General features: G+C 36.3%; 1 protein-coding gene across 3 annotated transcripts in view; it reads right to left on the bottom strand.

Moving 5' to 3' along the window:
• Positions 1–4,899: 4,899 nt before the first annotated feature.
• Positions 4,900–16,155, bottom strand: part of LOC145460394 (serine/threonine-protein kinase TBK1-like) — a 41,529-nt gene continuing 30,273 nt past the window's right edge. For all 3 annotated transcript variants that reach the window (XM_081445173.1, XM_081445172.1, XM_081445171.1), the window contains exons 14-26: positions 15,740–15,801; positions 15,235–15,326; positions 14,577–14,678; positions 13,767–13,825; positions 12,425–12,501; positions 11,863–11,981; positions 10,979–11,067; positions 10,046–10,184; positions 9,290–9,386; positions 8,618–8,784; positions 7,815–7,886; positions 7,553–7,618; positions 4,900–6,881 (exon numbers count right to left, since the gene is read on the bottom strand). In XM_081445173.1, coding sequence (XP_081301299.1) covers positions 6,845–6,881; positions 7,553–7,618; positions 7,815–7,886; positions 8,618–8,784; positions 9,290–9,386; positions 10,046–10,184; positions 10,979–11,067; positions 11,863–11,981; positions 12,425–12,501; positions 13,767–13,825; positions 14,577–14,678; positions 15,235–15,326; positions 15,740–15,801 — 1,178 coding nt within the window. In that variant the 3' untranslated portion in view covers positions 4,900–6,844. The remainder of the gene's footprint in view (positions 6,882–7,552; positions 7,619–7,814; positions 7,887–8,617; positions 8,785–9,289; positions 9,387–10,045; positions 10,185–10,978; positions 11,068–11,862; positions 11,982–12,424; positions 12,502–13,766; positions 13,826–14,576; positions 14,679–15,234; positions 15,327–15,739; positions 15,802–16,155) is intronic.

Here is a 16,155-nt window from a genome sequence, read left to right as displayed (position 1 = left end):
ATTTTGCAAAAACAATTTTAATCTTGCATACAGCTAAATAAAAATGTTTTCTAGAAGAGTAATCATGGGCTTTTCACACAAATTTGAGCATTTCAAGACAATTTTTGATCATCTTAGTTTAAAAAACGTTTTATAAACACGAAGAATTAAACGAACGAGGTTACGGAAAAACGTTCACGCTATACTACAGAAAAGTTTCCTGGAATTATTTCTTTGAAAGCAACCACGAACATAAATTTGAGCTTTAAGACAATGTTTACTCTTCTTAGCAAAACTTTCGAAAACAACGCGAGACGAGAATGTATGTGAACCGCAAAAAACTTTGAAGCAATGCTTGAATAAATTGTGGCTTTGAAAAATAGCATTTTGGAAATATGTAAAGCTTATCTCCCTCGTAAATGACTCTGTGAGCTCGAAAATTCTACGTATTCTATTAGAAAAATTCTCTGAAATTCATTTTTGGTTGCAATATTTTGACAAATACAATTCATTCCTATAAAGTCATGTGGCAGAATAAGTCCTCGAGTTATCTTTGTCGAGAAAAATAAGCTTTTGGTGAATAAGCACGAAGGCTTGCGACAAAAATAATTTTACCGTGTCGAATTTGGACGTGAATTTTAATTTTGTAAACAAAACAATTAGAATTAGTGAACAGCCCAGTTTAAAACACACACGTACATTTGTAATTTGCCGATAGAAATAGTTTCTGGTTGCGATGTTTTCGCAAACAGAGAATCAATCCGCTTAATTAATTGCACTAGTAAAATAAAAAAAAAATTGCTTTCGTAAACGCGAGCTCACAGAGTCTGTTTACCGAGAGATAAACACGAAGAATCGTTCCAAAAATGATCTTCCACAAATTAGGGCTTGATAATTTTGTGAACAAGACAATTAGAATTGGAGAACAGCCCTGCATTTAAACATGCGAGTAACTTTGGCCTTGTAGATAGCACCTAATGAATTGAATCTTGTCTTTTAAATCTTATCTTTCGAATTTCCATAATTCTGCCGCTCGAAGTTAATCTAATAGTCTGTCTTACTTCACTCCCTTGTGTATTATTCCCAGCTCCAATATATTGCATCTAAAGTTTTGCCTTCTTTATTCCTTCCTCCCATATCTTGCCTCCAATACCTGGGCATTCGTCCTTTTCTTCAATGCATTGCTTTCACAGAGTGTATTTACTTGAGAAATCCTGCAAAAAAAATAATAAAAAAAATCGATTTAATGAACAAGTTCTGTAGTTGTCAACAAGCTGGTTCGCTTCAGTTTACAATTTGATTGCCGATTCATCAAGCACTAATCAAAACATGCATGAATTTATTAACTTCAAATAACTTCAAATAACTACCAAATGTTTACCCATTGCAAATATCAAATATCCCTTATCAAACGTGATTTATTGTCGCTGTACATATGTGTGCAACAACTAAATATATTTTGATGTCCATGCAAAAATGCATGCTTCACAACCATGAAATTACAAAAGGCGACTTTTTTCTTCTTTGCGTACGAGTGCACGGCCAATGTTATCCGAAAGTCCGGCCCGAAAGATTGTGTTGTTATAATATTTTTAGCAAGAGCACATTTTTTAAAAAAATTTGAGTTTGATTCAGGCTGCGGTCCCTCGATATTTTCATTATCCCTGTTATTCAGACCGAACAAAGTTAACTAAAAAAGTTATAGAATTTCCAGGGTACAACACTTTGATGCGACGAAATCGCATTGAAAATGGGCTGCCTAATAGATATCAAAGATTTCAGTTGCATGACTACTTATTTAAGTTAAACAAAATGTGAATTGAGAGCGTTAACGCACCACTGTTCCTTAATAGCAAGTTATCTTCCAAGTCATCAGAAGACATCTCAGCTCAGTAATTCAGTCTAATCTACAAAATAAATCAAGAAAACAATTAATGTAAGAGACATCATCTAAGAAATAGAAAAAGCGCTATATTACGGAAAACAAGCAAACGAACAAACAAACAACTTAACAAACAAACAGACAGCTTGGACTATTGCCATCTTAGTTTTCAAAATCTGCCCAAAAAATCCCAGGAAATCTTTGAAAGTTAAATGTCGAAAATGATGCAAAGGCTGCAAAGGTTTTGGAAGAAACTTGATAAAGCTTCGTGAAAACTAACGGCTAAACGAGAAAATAAAACCAAGAAATTTGGTCATAGCAGCCCATAAATGCATGGTTGTCATGGAAACGCGAAATCATGGAAACGCAATGTTGATACATCGCAATGTCTCCAGATCAAGTTTAGGAAAAATTATCAAGTGTATTATTTCTTTTTATGATTTTGTTTTTGGTCTCCATATGTTCTTCTAAGTTACAGTGTATTCATCAGGGGATATCAACAGGGAATATCGTCGTGATAAACCACGAAATTCCTAGAACTAACATGAAAGAAATCTATGCTTATTGGTAAGGAGAATTAAATTGTCAAGTTTGGTTTACTAAGTAAGATAAGTTACCTGAGTAATGTTGTCATAGTTGGCCTTATTGCAACGCCCATTTAAACCTGATCTTTGCTGCTTTCCTGGAAGAAAAATAATGAAACAGAAAATTTAGCATTTATTGAAATTAAGAAATTGCTTTGCCCAATTAGGCCTCTATAAAACGCTTCTAGTTTCAAAGTTTTAATTGCAAACTCCCGATACCATTTTATGATTTTAATTCTACAATTGATTGAGACTGTTTTAAAATCATACCAAGTGGCAGAAAATTAGACCCACATAATGTATTCTTTAGAGCACTCTAGGCCCAGTGGTTCGTTAAAAGTTATTGTTACTCACAAATATTTCGGTGAACAAGAAATACTAGCAATTGTTACTTAACTGTTTCCTAAAGCATTTTGTGGAAAGTTTTCGTAGTAAAAGTTACGTTACCTCTACAAAATTCAATATTACGTTCGTGTACACTTCATACCTTGAGGACGACTTAGCGAAGAAAGCTGTCATCCGTTTTGGTAGAAGCATGTGCTTTCCAAGTTTGTTTGAAGTGCAGTTCTTGTTGCACGTATTTGTGCCTCACAACAGCTCCGAACGCAAGGACAATCCCAAACTGAAGTTTGATACATTTTTCGTAGTAATAAACGAAGGCAAAGCTGAAGCTGTACGGGTTTAAATTTTAAACATGGCCGCTCAAAGTTCGACACGTAGAGTCCAAATCGACAAATTTGAATAAATTTGTAATTTAGATTTCCAAGAGTTCACGACCGCGCACTGAATAATTGTTGTTACCATTTGATTGGTTAGAGTTCTCACTGTAATTAAGGGCGGGTTATTTAAAATATCTAAAATGTCCTTTCTAGAATCGAAAGGAACATGGATTTTCGAGAAAAGAAAATTGACCACTTAGGGTTTTACTAGAATCATTTACTGAATAGAGTAAGAACTTAAAGGGCTATTTAAGAATTTTCTCAACGGCGGAATTGTTTTCATTGCATTTCCACGGCGGGTATCAAGGTTTTCCAATTTCATTAAATGAAGTCAAGGCACCTAAGGTCTTGATCAGGAATTTGAAAACGGAAGTTTCACTTCGAAACGCATCAAATGTTTTCCGTCCACACTACGCTGGAGAAATTTAAAACACAATAATCACCAATCATTTTGGATTTGTGTTTGAGGAAAACTCGATCAGAGAAATCACATGATTACCGCGATGTCTTCATTTTCGAAACGCTTCGTTTTCAAAATGTTCTCCTTCCACACGAAAACGAAAAGCCGGTGTTTTCAAATTCCTCCGGTTTGAAGAGTGTTTTCGAAAAGCTCCGTTTTCGTGACGGATTAGTGTGGACGGTAGGCTTAAAAGTAGAAACAAAGTCCTCTGCCGTAGTGTAGAAGGGGCCTAACTCGAGACTGCTGGAAATGCTTATCTTACTTGAATTCCGGCGCTAACATTTGAAAGCTGACGGTTGAAAGCACTAAGGATGTTCTTTGCCCAGCCTGTCGTCAATTAAAGTCGTTGCAGTTTCTCTTAGGGTGTAAGGAAAATACATGTATAGCCAGTTCCTACAGCGAAAAAAAATTTAGATTAATACTGAGCCCATTTCCAAGTTGCCTTAATCCTTTCAATCGAAGCGAGGTCTGGTGCTCAACCATTCAAATGAAAATGAGTTTGACTTGCATGAGAATGAAGTCATTTTCATATGAAAGGATGGGCACCAAGACTCGCTTTGGGGAAGAGGCTAAAGGTAATTCGGAAACGCCCTATTGACTGCGTTGTGACTTTTTAACTATAAACTCAAAATGACTGGAAGAATTAGGAAGCTTTATCTATCCACAATGCTACGGTCACTGACCATACCTTGAAATTTTTGCGCGCAATATTTCAGAGTAGACTCACTTTGACATTGTCTCGCACAATGTTTCAGATATATTTGCGCGCAGTGTTTTGGATAGAAGACGCAAAAATTGTTGAGCACGTTTGACATGATGGAAAACTTAAAAATTGTTGCGCGCATATTTCAGACTAGACACAATTTGACATTGTCTTGCGCAAAGTTTTAGAAATTGTTGAGGGCAATATTTTGGATGGTAGACACACTTTGAAATTGCTGAGCGGAATATTGGACATTGTGGACAACGTAAAAATTGTTGCGCGCATATTTCAGACAGAAGACAGCTTAAAATTGTTGCGCGCAATATGAGAGATGATGAAACTGTTACGCGAACTATTTCAATGTCGATTCGCGAGGTTGGCGAAAATCAGTAAAACCCAGATATTCTGCTATCTACATTAGTAGTTAATTTAGTTTTTCGACTATTTCGCATCCAGTTCCAACCATTTTTTTTTTTGGAGAAAACAGAACAACTCAACAACAATTTAACAATAAAACATCGTAACAAAGTGTCTTAATCTCTATGGGACAATCGTGACCCGTTTGTGATCACCTTGGTTATGATTCAGGGATATTGCACATCAAGTCACTTGTGCTTTTTAAAGCAATTTTTATTTGCTATTTTGTATGATTCACTCTACTTGTGAATTGTAAACGTTCTTAAACTACATGTTAAACAAACCGATATAATATCAACTGTAAATATTAACGCAGTTAAACTTAAGCTTTTAATACAAACGTAAGAATCTCGGATGTTGATCACAAGTTGTGCCTCCAAAATCAGTTTTGCTTATTTCATTTCCGCTTCAAGAGGGGAAAAATATTGATGTCGAGCTGTTATTTCAAGGTGTTTCTCAGCTCACAATTCAAATGCTGTTTTCAAGTTCATTATGAAACATTGGCTTACAGCAAGCCAACAGTAGACTTTGTTAAACTCGGGCGACTATTGGCTGACGGCCAGCCAACATTCTTGATTAGATCTTGAGGCACAGTTCACATCCAACTACAAATTAATCGTAAATACTTAATAACGAATATATCATGAACTGAATTACACACACGGTTATAATATAAGGTATACGAAAAAAAATTAAGCGATCGTGCCCACACTGATTTTAAGCGAAATCTTCAGCTACTTTTCAAACCTTAATACTACACAGTTAAATCTACCACTGTTACTATTGAAAAACAGGTTCTATTTTTTTGAAGACACACGGTTGAAATATTAAGGTCTACAATAGAAGGATAAAAAATCATGTCCACACTGATTATAAACAAGCTTCTAAGCTACTTTTTGAAATGTTTACCTTAACAACTCAAGCTACCACTAATACTATAAGAAATTATAAATTAATTCTTAATCATATTTCATAATGCTTAATGTATAAAATGAGTGTTTCTAAAAACACTCAATGACAAAGTCAGTTCAGCTGTACTTCACAACATTGCATAGCAATCTGATTGATCTAAATACCGCATATTCCCAAACTACGAGGAATTCTTTGAGAATGAAATTTAACATTAATCATTACTTCACACTTCAAAAGATTAACAAAACTTCAACTATAACCTCTGCTCCATCAGCTATATCTAACTATGAAACATTTAAGTTCACGAAAACACTTTCATCACTAAGGCTTTAAACACGTTCTGCAAGACTTGTATAATAGCCTTAACACTCTTATATATGTACTGTCTTCTATTAATTTTCGCATGTTTCTGAGTAGTTTTTTACATCCCTACACCAATGGAAACTAACTTAAGTTTAATTTTGTAGCACAGGACTCAACACATACAAATCACCATTTAGAACTGGGATAAATGAAGTGAGAATGGAAACGTATTCGACTTTGATAGCTTAAACATCCAAATGTTTTTGCGATTCCTTTGAAATCTGCCCAAGTCTTTCTACGTTCACTATGTTGAATTCATTAGGTTTCCATTCCGTTTTGATTTCTCAAAGCAATATAGCCTCGTTTGTTTTTAACTGTTTATGGTTATTTTTCAGTAGGTCCATACTGGTTTTACATAAAACGCAATGCAACGATTAAAGCTTCTCCCAGACGCAGTTCCAGGCCCTTGATCTGAGCGCGCGGGTGATAACCCATAATGCTCTTCATGTTCCATGGTGTTCAGAGGCAAAGCCATGAGTTGCTGCAGATGCATGCTGGATTTTAACTCATCACTTAGGTTGCCTGTGGCGCTGAACAAGCATGGTAGACCTGTGGCTGGACCGAGTACAGCTCGGTAGCTCGATTCTGACACACCAGCGGTAGCACTGGTTTACAGAACAGCTGCGTGACGACTGTCATATCATTACTCCACTGTCGTGACTAAAATATATACCCCAATACCAGGTGAACGAGAGGATACTGGGATCGAACACCATATATGGGATATTTGGGATCTACATCATACCACACTCATTGGTTTACAGCTATTCTCTCAAACACCTTTTTTGGAGTATCCATTTTGGTCACGACACCTATCCACCATTATCAGTTCTGATTCTCTTCGGCCATTGTTTCTTGCAATCTGTAGGAATTAAAAATAAAACAAAAGCAAGCGAAAACTTAGCTCATAAGGCCACCAGTAGGCCATATTATGACAGCCTGATCCCATATTGTTTCAATTTCCACAGGGTGTAAAGTAACACGAAGGGAAAACTGCTCTCAGTGATATGGTAAAATTTCGATAAGTCTTGGCCATATATTTGTTAAACAAGGCTTTTACGGTGGGCGTATTTTCGGGGCCAAGGTTGTCGGAAGGAATTTGGCGTTTGAAAAACATGTTTGGGTTCTTTATTTGAAAGGGATATCGGAAAAAAAAATTCAGTGCGTAACAGAACATACTTGACAAAAGTCACTAAAAAAACTAGCTGGTGCGTCTTGTAGACTCTGCTCATCAAGTCTATGGGACGCACCGTCACCATAGCTTAAGTGCGTTACCATAGCTAAGTGTGCGACCAAGTACAATAAACTCAGTGTCTATCTATAACCACCACGGAAAGTTGTATATTTCTTTTAAAGGCTCACTATAATCCCTTGATCAAGTACATTTAGGGAGGTGGAGCGGTTTATTAGCGAAAGGATATATGTGCTTTTATCTTAGTCTAAGTTTTTAGAAGGTGTATTTTAGGGAAGTCCGATTTTAATGGCAGGAGGCGGGAGGAAAGGGGGGGACCTAGGTAGTTCAGGTGTACTTACTGTTCCACGTTTTTCATCAAGTGATCGTTGATTGACGAATAAAGCTTTATGAAGCTACCAACGACACTAAAATGAGATAATGAAATCTGTAAGTGGCGCAAAAAAAAAAAGACAACGAATAGAAGCAGAGACAACAACATGAAGAAATATCAGTTTCTCAAGGGTCGAATTAATGAGCAAAACATTCAACGTTGCTATATCGTTTCGGTTTTTTATTTTGTTTCATTCACCAAACTTCTCAGGCAATTTCACTGAGCTTTACCTTTCAATATGCTGGGTGTTTTGCCGAGCTGTTTGTACAGATTCCTTTGTAATGAGTGACAATGTGTCAAGTCTGCAAGAAGACAACAAGAAGTTGTTAAAAAGAAATTGTTAAGTGTAAAGCAGGAAATTGTTTAGAAGAAAACAAGAAATTGTTTGGGGATGGTAGGGACGGTAACTTCATCCTTGGTATATGCGATTTCTTGACATACAAACTTGTCTCCTGCCAAAAGATTCATTTGTTCTTTGTACTCGCCAAGCGTCGTACCAAAATGAGGCCAGGCATTGCTATAACCAAAGGTCTTTGCGCATTTCATTTTATGCGCAAAGCAGAGCCTCGGATATCTTGGTAAAACTGGCGGCGGGCGCCTTAAAAAGACGGCAAGCTGCGCACAGGATCATCAAAAACAGAGAATACTCAAGCTTCAAGTTGACTGGTCAAGACAACGACACCGACAACTTGTTTTACACTTTAGGAAACCGCGGTATTGTCAGTAATTTTGGCCACGTTCAAAATTATCTCTAAATTGAAGGAAACCTGAAAATAATAGTTTACTAAGATAGAACAAAACACCAAAGACATAGTAATGAACCATAAAAAAAAGGATGGTTAAGGATGGAGAGGATTGACGTGGATTACAAAAGACGAACTTGAAAAAGTTAGGCTAAACTTTTAAAGATGCTCAAACCGTGACGTGGCTCCTTCTAGAAAACCACATTTAAGCGTCAGCCTCTTGACTCATTGGCCTCCGCAAAGGCTTAATTACTACTTTGTTAGAAGCCTCCAGAATAATCGATACTTACTCATTTCCCAGTTGATTCAGTGTGATACCATTGATCTCAGGCTCGGCAAGTCCGTTCTCAATCACTGGAGCTGGAACGGCTTCTGCCGCAGCTGAACTTGGAGAAGAAATCAGTTTTTGAAGCTTCTCAACAATGGCTTTGGATTTCACCTTGCACTGTTCTTGAAACTACGGCAAAGACATACAGAATGAGTAAGGCATTATATTAAGAACTTACTTTACAAGTGGTAGTGAGCCAGGTAAAAATTAGAATCATCTTGGACAGCACAGCAAACAGCACCACATGAAAGTACTGCTCAATAGCTTTCATGTTTCATCCAGAAACTCAAAAGTTAGAACCACGTTGTACAGCATAATAAACAGCATCACTTGAAAGAACTGCTCAATAGCTTTCATTCGAACGGTCACACACTGGGGTTTCATCCACAGACTCAGAAGTTAGAACCATGCTGTACAACATAATAAAAAGCACCTGCACTTGAAAGAACTGCTCAATAGCTTTCATTTGAATGGTCGCACACTAGGGTTTCAATATACAAGAACAACATGCACTTCTTGACAGTGTGAATGGTTATCTTTAATGAACGAGTCATCAGAGGCTAAGCGACGAAAGTTTGTTTTCTTCATCTCCTTATACAAATGCTACGAAATCAATAATTTCATCAGGACTCACCGCTTGCAAGGCAAGAAGATAAGCATCCTTGGCTTGTGTCTGACCCACAAATGAAGCGTGGAAGTTCTCAGCCTCATCATAACACCGGTTCACCTCACTGCAAACAAGCAAACTTGTTATTTTTTAATTAACGTCATAGGCCCGCAATGCATATAGAGGGCTGTGTAGCTGCAGCCTTCTGCACTCACTGCAGAACAACTGTGGCTAATTGTATAGGATGAAACTGGTTTTTGTTACCATCGAAAGAATAGCACCAAACAAGGAGTTTTTCTCAGTTGCCAAGAATCCAAGAATAATGAAACAAAAGTATTCTTGACTTTTCACAGATCATTTTTCAGATCACAAGCCTTATCAAATGAATGGTAGCCATTTTATGATCTCAATTTTCTACAAGACAAATTTCATAGAGTTGTCATTAACAGTTTTCATTATCAACACCTCCTCCTGTCTACCAAACTCAGTTTTTCTGACTTTGACGAGAAACTTGGATTTTCCCTGACCAGAACCCAATTTTCAGATCATGTTAGGATTAATCAAATGAAAAGCATCTTGATCAAAAGGCTAAACCTTTGCAGGAAACGATTTTCTCTGACATTAATATTAATGTGAGAGTGACTTTCGACAACATTTGTTAACAGTCAAGACCTGAAGCAAAGTTAAATAAAACCAGCTGAATCTTCCTACACTTGAATTTTGTTCTCCGTCCTAACTCATGTCAACCCCCTTCATACCACAGATAAACTAAATGTCAATTACTTGAGCCAGTGAACAAGTGATCCATGCAGCTCACTCCTCCCCCCCAGGGACTCGTCAGTTACTTTGGTGATCTTGCTGCACAGGGAAACAAGCTTCTTCCTGTCAAACAGGTGTCTCTGTTCATCAGCATATGACAGCCCTAAGAAAAAAAAGGAAAAAAAAAAACAGCAACAACAATTAACATTATGAGAACAAATTAATGTGTATGTTCAATCAAAGTGTCTTACACCACCAGAGTTTATATAATTATATATATCCAGATCCTGGTTAAGTGGATTTCTACTCCCCTCTCGACGGGATGGTAGTCCTTCACAGGGCTACCCCAGAATTAAATTGCTAGTACCCATTTACAGTCAACTCACACCTTGCGGCCACCCTGCTATTACGGACAGAAGCTACATTCCCGGCCACAGGTACAAAGACATTTATGGAAACAACTCTCGCTATTTCTGATTCCTATTATTATCATTTATGGAATTGTGGATCGACACTTCAGGTGGTCCCCAAACTAACATTTTATTGTTCTTCTCTTGTCACAACGGACAACTTGGACGTATTATATGCGATAATTATTCTGCAGTCTTGGAATGTTTACTAGTTTGTCCACTATTTTGAACTACATTACATTATTACATGTATGAATAGAACTAAATGTATACATACCACAAATTAAAAGAAAATTGAAATCTTAACAGAGTACAACAGTAATTGTGGCACCAAAAATTGGGTCATATTCACTACACCTGACTATATGGCAGATTCTTGCTATTAAGGACACCAAAGAAGGGTCCCAAGGGTGTCCGTGACAATGAGAGTTGACTGTATACATCTGGATGAAGACAGGCACTATGAGAGTAAAGTGTCTTGTCTAAGGGCACGAGACAATGATGCAAGGACCATGTGAGCAAAATAATTCACACATAGAGGGCTTACTCCTGTTTTGGTTGGTGTGATGTTTATCTTTCCTAAAGCTCTGGTAAATCTCTTCAATATTTGTTGCATATGTTGAAACCACATTGGAACTAAACAGAAAGAAAAGGATGTACTTGTTAGAAATGAATTCAGAAACCAGATTCTTATAAACTGAGATTATCGATAAGCAGGCTAAAAACTTTGGGAAAGCTGTTAGAACGAGCAGAGTGTTACAAATAACCTGACATTCCGTATATTCTGCACAAAGCCAACTTAAATAAAACAAAATAAAAAAAAAATATCACCTTTATTTACCCTTAGTTAGGGGTTAGTGGGGCCAAGCAATTAAATTTCAGAAACAAAATGTTTCAAATAAAATTTTACAAGGTTGAAAACCCCAACTGGCAGAAAGCAAACCAATAGGCCATTAAAAAATGTGGCCATGGTTTTAAACTCTGGACTACCAAGAACAACACCGCTTTAGGTGGTCATAGTTTCTTTTGCAACCTTTATTAGGGTCGTCACAAAACAGTTCTTCTCACAAAGCAGAGAGAAACGCTGCGTAATGACTCTATAATGGCTGCGAAGGATAGTAAGGTGGTCGGAGTGGGACTTATATCTGCAATCTCGAGATTTCAAGTCCAACACTCTAACCACTTGGCCATGATATCTCCTGAAAATCAAAGGAAATCTTGACTGAATAATTTGAGAACAAAAAGATCAAAGTTTTACCAAGTAATCTACCAAACTGGAAGAAAGATGGTTAAAAGTAGTGAAGATTGAGATGACTCATTATTACAGGTGGTGAACCTGATAAAGTTAGCCTAAATTTTGCAAGATAATCCATTGATCATGTAACCGTGGATCAACAGACATACTGTAAAAGACAGGGTAATTCTACTCACAACGTTTGATCCTCTGCATCCTTCCTGAAGGTTTCCAAGAAAGTGTAAAACCTGTCTGTCTCAACCACATCAGAAATCAAGCTCTTGAATCTGTCAATTCCCTCGTTTGTCTTACGCAACTGAAAAAGAAAATCACCCTGGCTAGTTTTTTCCTCTTTTACTACTTTTCTATTTTATTTTTTAATTTTATTTACTCTTTTATTATTTAGTAAATTCAGTGATCACAGCCAAACTTGTACTAGGATTGATCTCTAAATTATTGTTATTGTGTACCACAAAATAAATTATTGGAACTACAATGTAATCCTGATATTTGTTGAACCTCCAAGAGAAAAGAAAATTGGTTTGAAAATCAGGTAGTTTGAGAAATTGGGGGTAAAATCACAGTGTTTAAGGGATGAGAAAGGAATTTTTAATTATTGGGAGGCTTGAAAAGATGAGGGGTTAAGAAATTGGAATTCTAATGCATAACTGAATTCTAAAGCAAATGGATGTTGTAACTAAGGAGGGGAATTTGTTGTTAAAATGTTAACATATATACATTGTCTGTAAGTATTCCAACCTCGGCTTCACTCTGTCTTTTGATGTCTGTCCACTTCTTTATGTCTTGAACGTCTTCCCAAATTACTTGCAGATCATCTATTAGACAAGGACAAAATAAGAACATTAATGAGAAAATATCTAGTAGAAATTGCGAGGAAAAAGCCACAAAAACCTGCAACTGTAAATGACTCAACCATTTCAACATTATAACTACTAGTCAAAAATAAAATATCAGCTAAGACTCAAAGCTAATGGTTACAAAGTTTCAAAATCTTACTTTTTTGCCACTAAGCTCAAGTAAACAGACACTTATTCACATGTTCTTCTCAGTCCAGATGAGATTAAACTTGCAATTTCCATACTGTAGAGATAGCCCTAATAGATCTGAATGTCTCTGAATTTTTGTTTGTTTGTGAACTGGGTTTTGACTTTTTGTCGGCAACTTACAACTATTTAGACACATGAGATGCATTTCCATAAAGCTTCTCAGTCAGTATGAAATTTTTCTTGTTGAATCTAAGGTATCTCTTGCAGGTATCTCTTACATGCTTTTTTGACTTAGAGTGGTTTCAAGCAAGTGTCTCAACCAACATCCAACACTACCATTGAATCGAAAGAACACAAACCAAATGGCTAATGTACTAAGTGAGGGAAGACACACATGGCCAAGTCGTGATTTTTAAATTTGATTGGTTCAGTTCAGCTAATGCAGTGGTCACTTGCGTTACAATATCACAGAGCAGTCACTAAAACAATATTGGATTTCTTTCGACACTCACAGGACCTTTCTACCAATGTGACACAATATTAACAATTTTCCATAATTTTCAAATAACCAAAAAAATTACCTCAGTCCATACTGCTGAATTTGATAACTCTACAAAGTTTCATAAGAGTTTGTTGCAAACTCATAAAAACATGGGACCCCAAACGTACAAAGAAATATATGCCAGGGGCAAGCAGGCATGTATTTCTTCACAAAAAATCAGCAAGTTAGGGGTCCCTTATTTTTTTGAGTTTGTAACGGTTTCCAATAAGACTTCACGTATTTACTAAATTTGGCATTATATATCAAGCGGTGTGGTTTATTTTTTGTTTGAATGAAAAAAATGAAAAAGTGTGACTTTGGTTAAAAGGTTTACTGAAAACCACTGCATAAAGAAAAGAACTAAGACCATTCATCTGTCAATTTATCTACAGTAGGATCACTTTCTACCAAAAGGAACTAATCGATTTGAACTGTACATGTATTTCAAATAATACTAAAATAATACTAAATAAATACTACTTTTATTAAATACTTATGGACTTAACACACATGAGAAATGCAATACAAGAATGAAGAATACAAATTAACTTACCTTCTGGCTCAGAAAGCTTTGATAAGAGAGCCTCAAATACCCAGATCAGATGACTTTGACTTGGGTATCAGAAACACAAAGTATAAAAAGTGGAATAAGATGTTGCATAGAATCTGTTTTACTTTGTTTTTACTGTAATAAAGTGTTCACCAACAGGACATAACGTGCCATGATTGGCCGTTTGAGTTTATTACAGTAACATCAAACATGTGCCCTACACACTCTGCATGTTTTTATTGAGTTATGATACATGCCGTCATGTGCTTGAGCACACACAATTTCTTGCCCGTTACATTTTATTGCTTCTAGTGCATTGTTGAGTTGTGGACCTAGGAATTTTTAAGGGGCGTAGTTAAAACACAAAATGACAAAAAGATGACATGGCATTATGGGTAAGAGTCAATGCAATGTGGAATACATACAACCCTTACAATTAGTGAGAGCTAACCACCATGGAGTCAGTGATATTTAGGCTTACTGTTGTGCCATTTGCCATTTTACATTTCGTGTTTTAAACATGCCCATTTTTAAGCACTTGACATAATATAAAACTTTAGAAGTGCACTTCTCTTACTAGCACTTCTTCTTGTAGTCAGGTCAAAAACTTCACTTAAATTGATTTGATTTCTTTGCAAAAGTTGTTTCCAAATTGCCCCTAAACATTTTTTTAAAATCAATTTATTCTTTGCAAGAAGCATCATCTCACATATACACAACAGTAACATGGACATGTTCACTGTTGATGACTACATTTGAGCCTCTGATAAGCAGATGCTCTTTGACCAAAAATTTCAGGCAAAACAGGCTTACCCATTACAGCAAACTTCAGAGATTTGCTTGAGGGACATCCAGTCTGATTCAATTTGTTTGCAAAAAGACACATACAGCATCATATCTTTCTTGAGATTTTTTCTGCAAAACAATAGAGTTTCCTTACAGTTCTTTTTGCGAAAAGAATTCACCAAGATCAGTAATGCTAATGCACAATGGAATGGAAGAAAAATGGAATAAATAAAGAAATGCTATACTAAATTTATCATCCAGCAACATACAAATAAAGAAATTTTCTTCAAGTCAAAAGAAACATACAACAAGCGGCTAGGGAGGTGGTATGGTTTACAGCATTGGGCTTGAAATTTGGAGGCCATTGGCTCAAATCTTCCGCCCTGCTACTCATCAAATTTGTTCTCAAAAAGCCCTAAGCTCAACTCCTTGGGCATGCTTTGTAAACAGCCAGCTACATGTAGTTAGCCTGGAGGACCGTTAACAAGTTTAATTTCCAATATCGGCTTCTTTATTTATAACATTCACAATTACATGTAGCAGCTAGAGCAGCAGTTAATGATCCACAAATTAATTGATTGATTCTTATTCAATGGTACTGTAACAATAAGATCATCACACTGAAAGAAAAACAAAAAAAACAAAAAACAAACAAACCAAAAACAAAAAACCTTTGGACACTCACAAGATGCTTTCAATTGTCACCAGCATAGCTTTTGTTGCTCTGAAGTACTGTTGAGCAGCATACTTGCAGCAGTATGCACGATTTGTCATTATCTATTGAAAAAAAGTCTTGTTAAAGTCTGTTTCAGTCCAAAGATTCAACCAGAGGAGACAGATAGCTTGCATTGTCTATCATGATCAGCTGGTGCTTAATGCTACAGTATATTTTTTATCTCTGATAAAATTCTATCAAGGATTTTAAAAATTTTTGTGACAACCTTTGAGGGTCTTCTTTCACAATCCCAAAGCTACCAGGTTCTTCAAGAATCCTACACAAAATATTAATGATTGTGCAATTTGATCCTGCCAAGGTCCTCAAGGATCTTCTATCAAGTCCTTCAGGATCTTGAAGGATTCTTGCAAGATTTTTCTCTACATGTAAAGGGTAGCAGTGATTAACACTAGCAATGACTAAGACTTTAACTACAAAATGGTAGGAACTTGTTCAATTTTAAGAAAAAGAGCACCTTTGCCATGGATGAATCAGATTCACAGTTAGTGAATTCGTCTGGTATGGGCAGAAGATTGGCTGTGAAGTAAAACACAACATAAAATTTAATACAGCTAGTCCATTGGTTGTTGGTTGCAGTATAAATTGTTATCTCTAGAAAACTTCCACAAAAATAAGTAGAGTTAAGTAAACATTTGGAAAAAAAACTTAAACAAAAATACAGTTCCTTGCCTTTGTACAATACATGATTCAGTTTCATGATTAAAAGTCAAGAGTTAACTTCTACAGTTTACACAATTCACTTAGTCATGCTGGAAGTAATTTTTGTTAATCAACGTTGTGGGAAAAAATGATATTTCCTGAAGACATGGACTGCCATTCAACATAAAACCACAGTTATAAAAGTTGTGAAGTCTTGAGCATTTGATGAGT

Source organism: Orbicella franksi, chromosome 11 (assembly GCF_964199315.1).
Source record: "Orbicella franksi chromosome 11, jaOrbFran1.1, whole genome shotgun sequence".
Lineage (NCBI taxonomy): Eukaryota > Metazoa > Cnidaria > Anthozoa > Scleractinia > Merulinidae > Orbicella > Orbicella franksi.
This window is presented reverse-complemented; position numbering and strand designations above follow the sequence as displayed.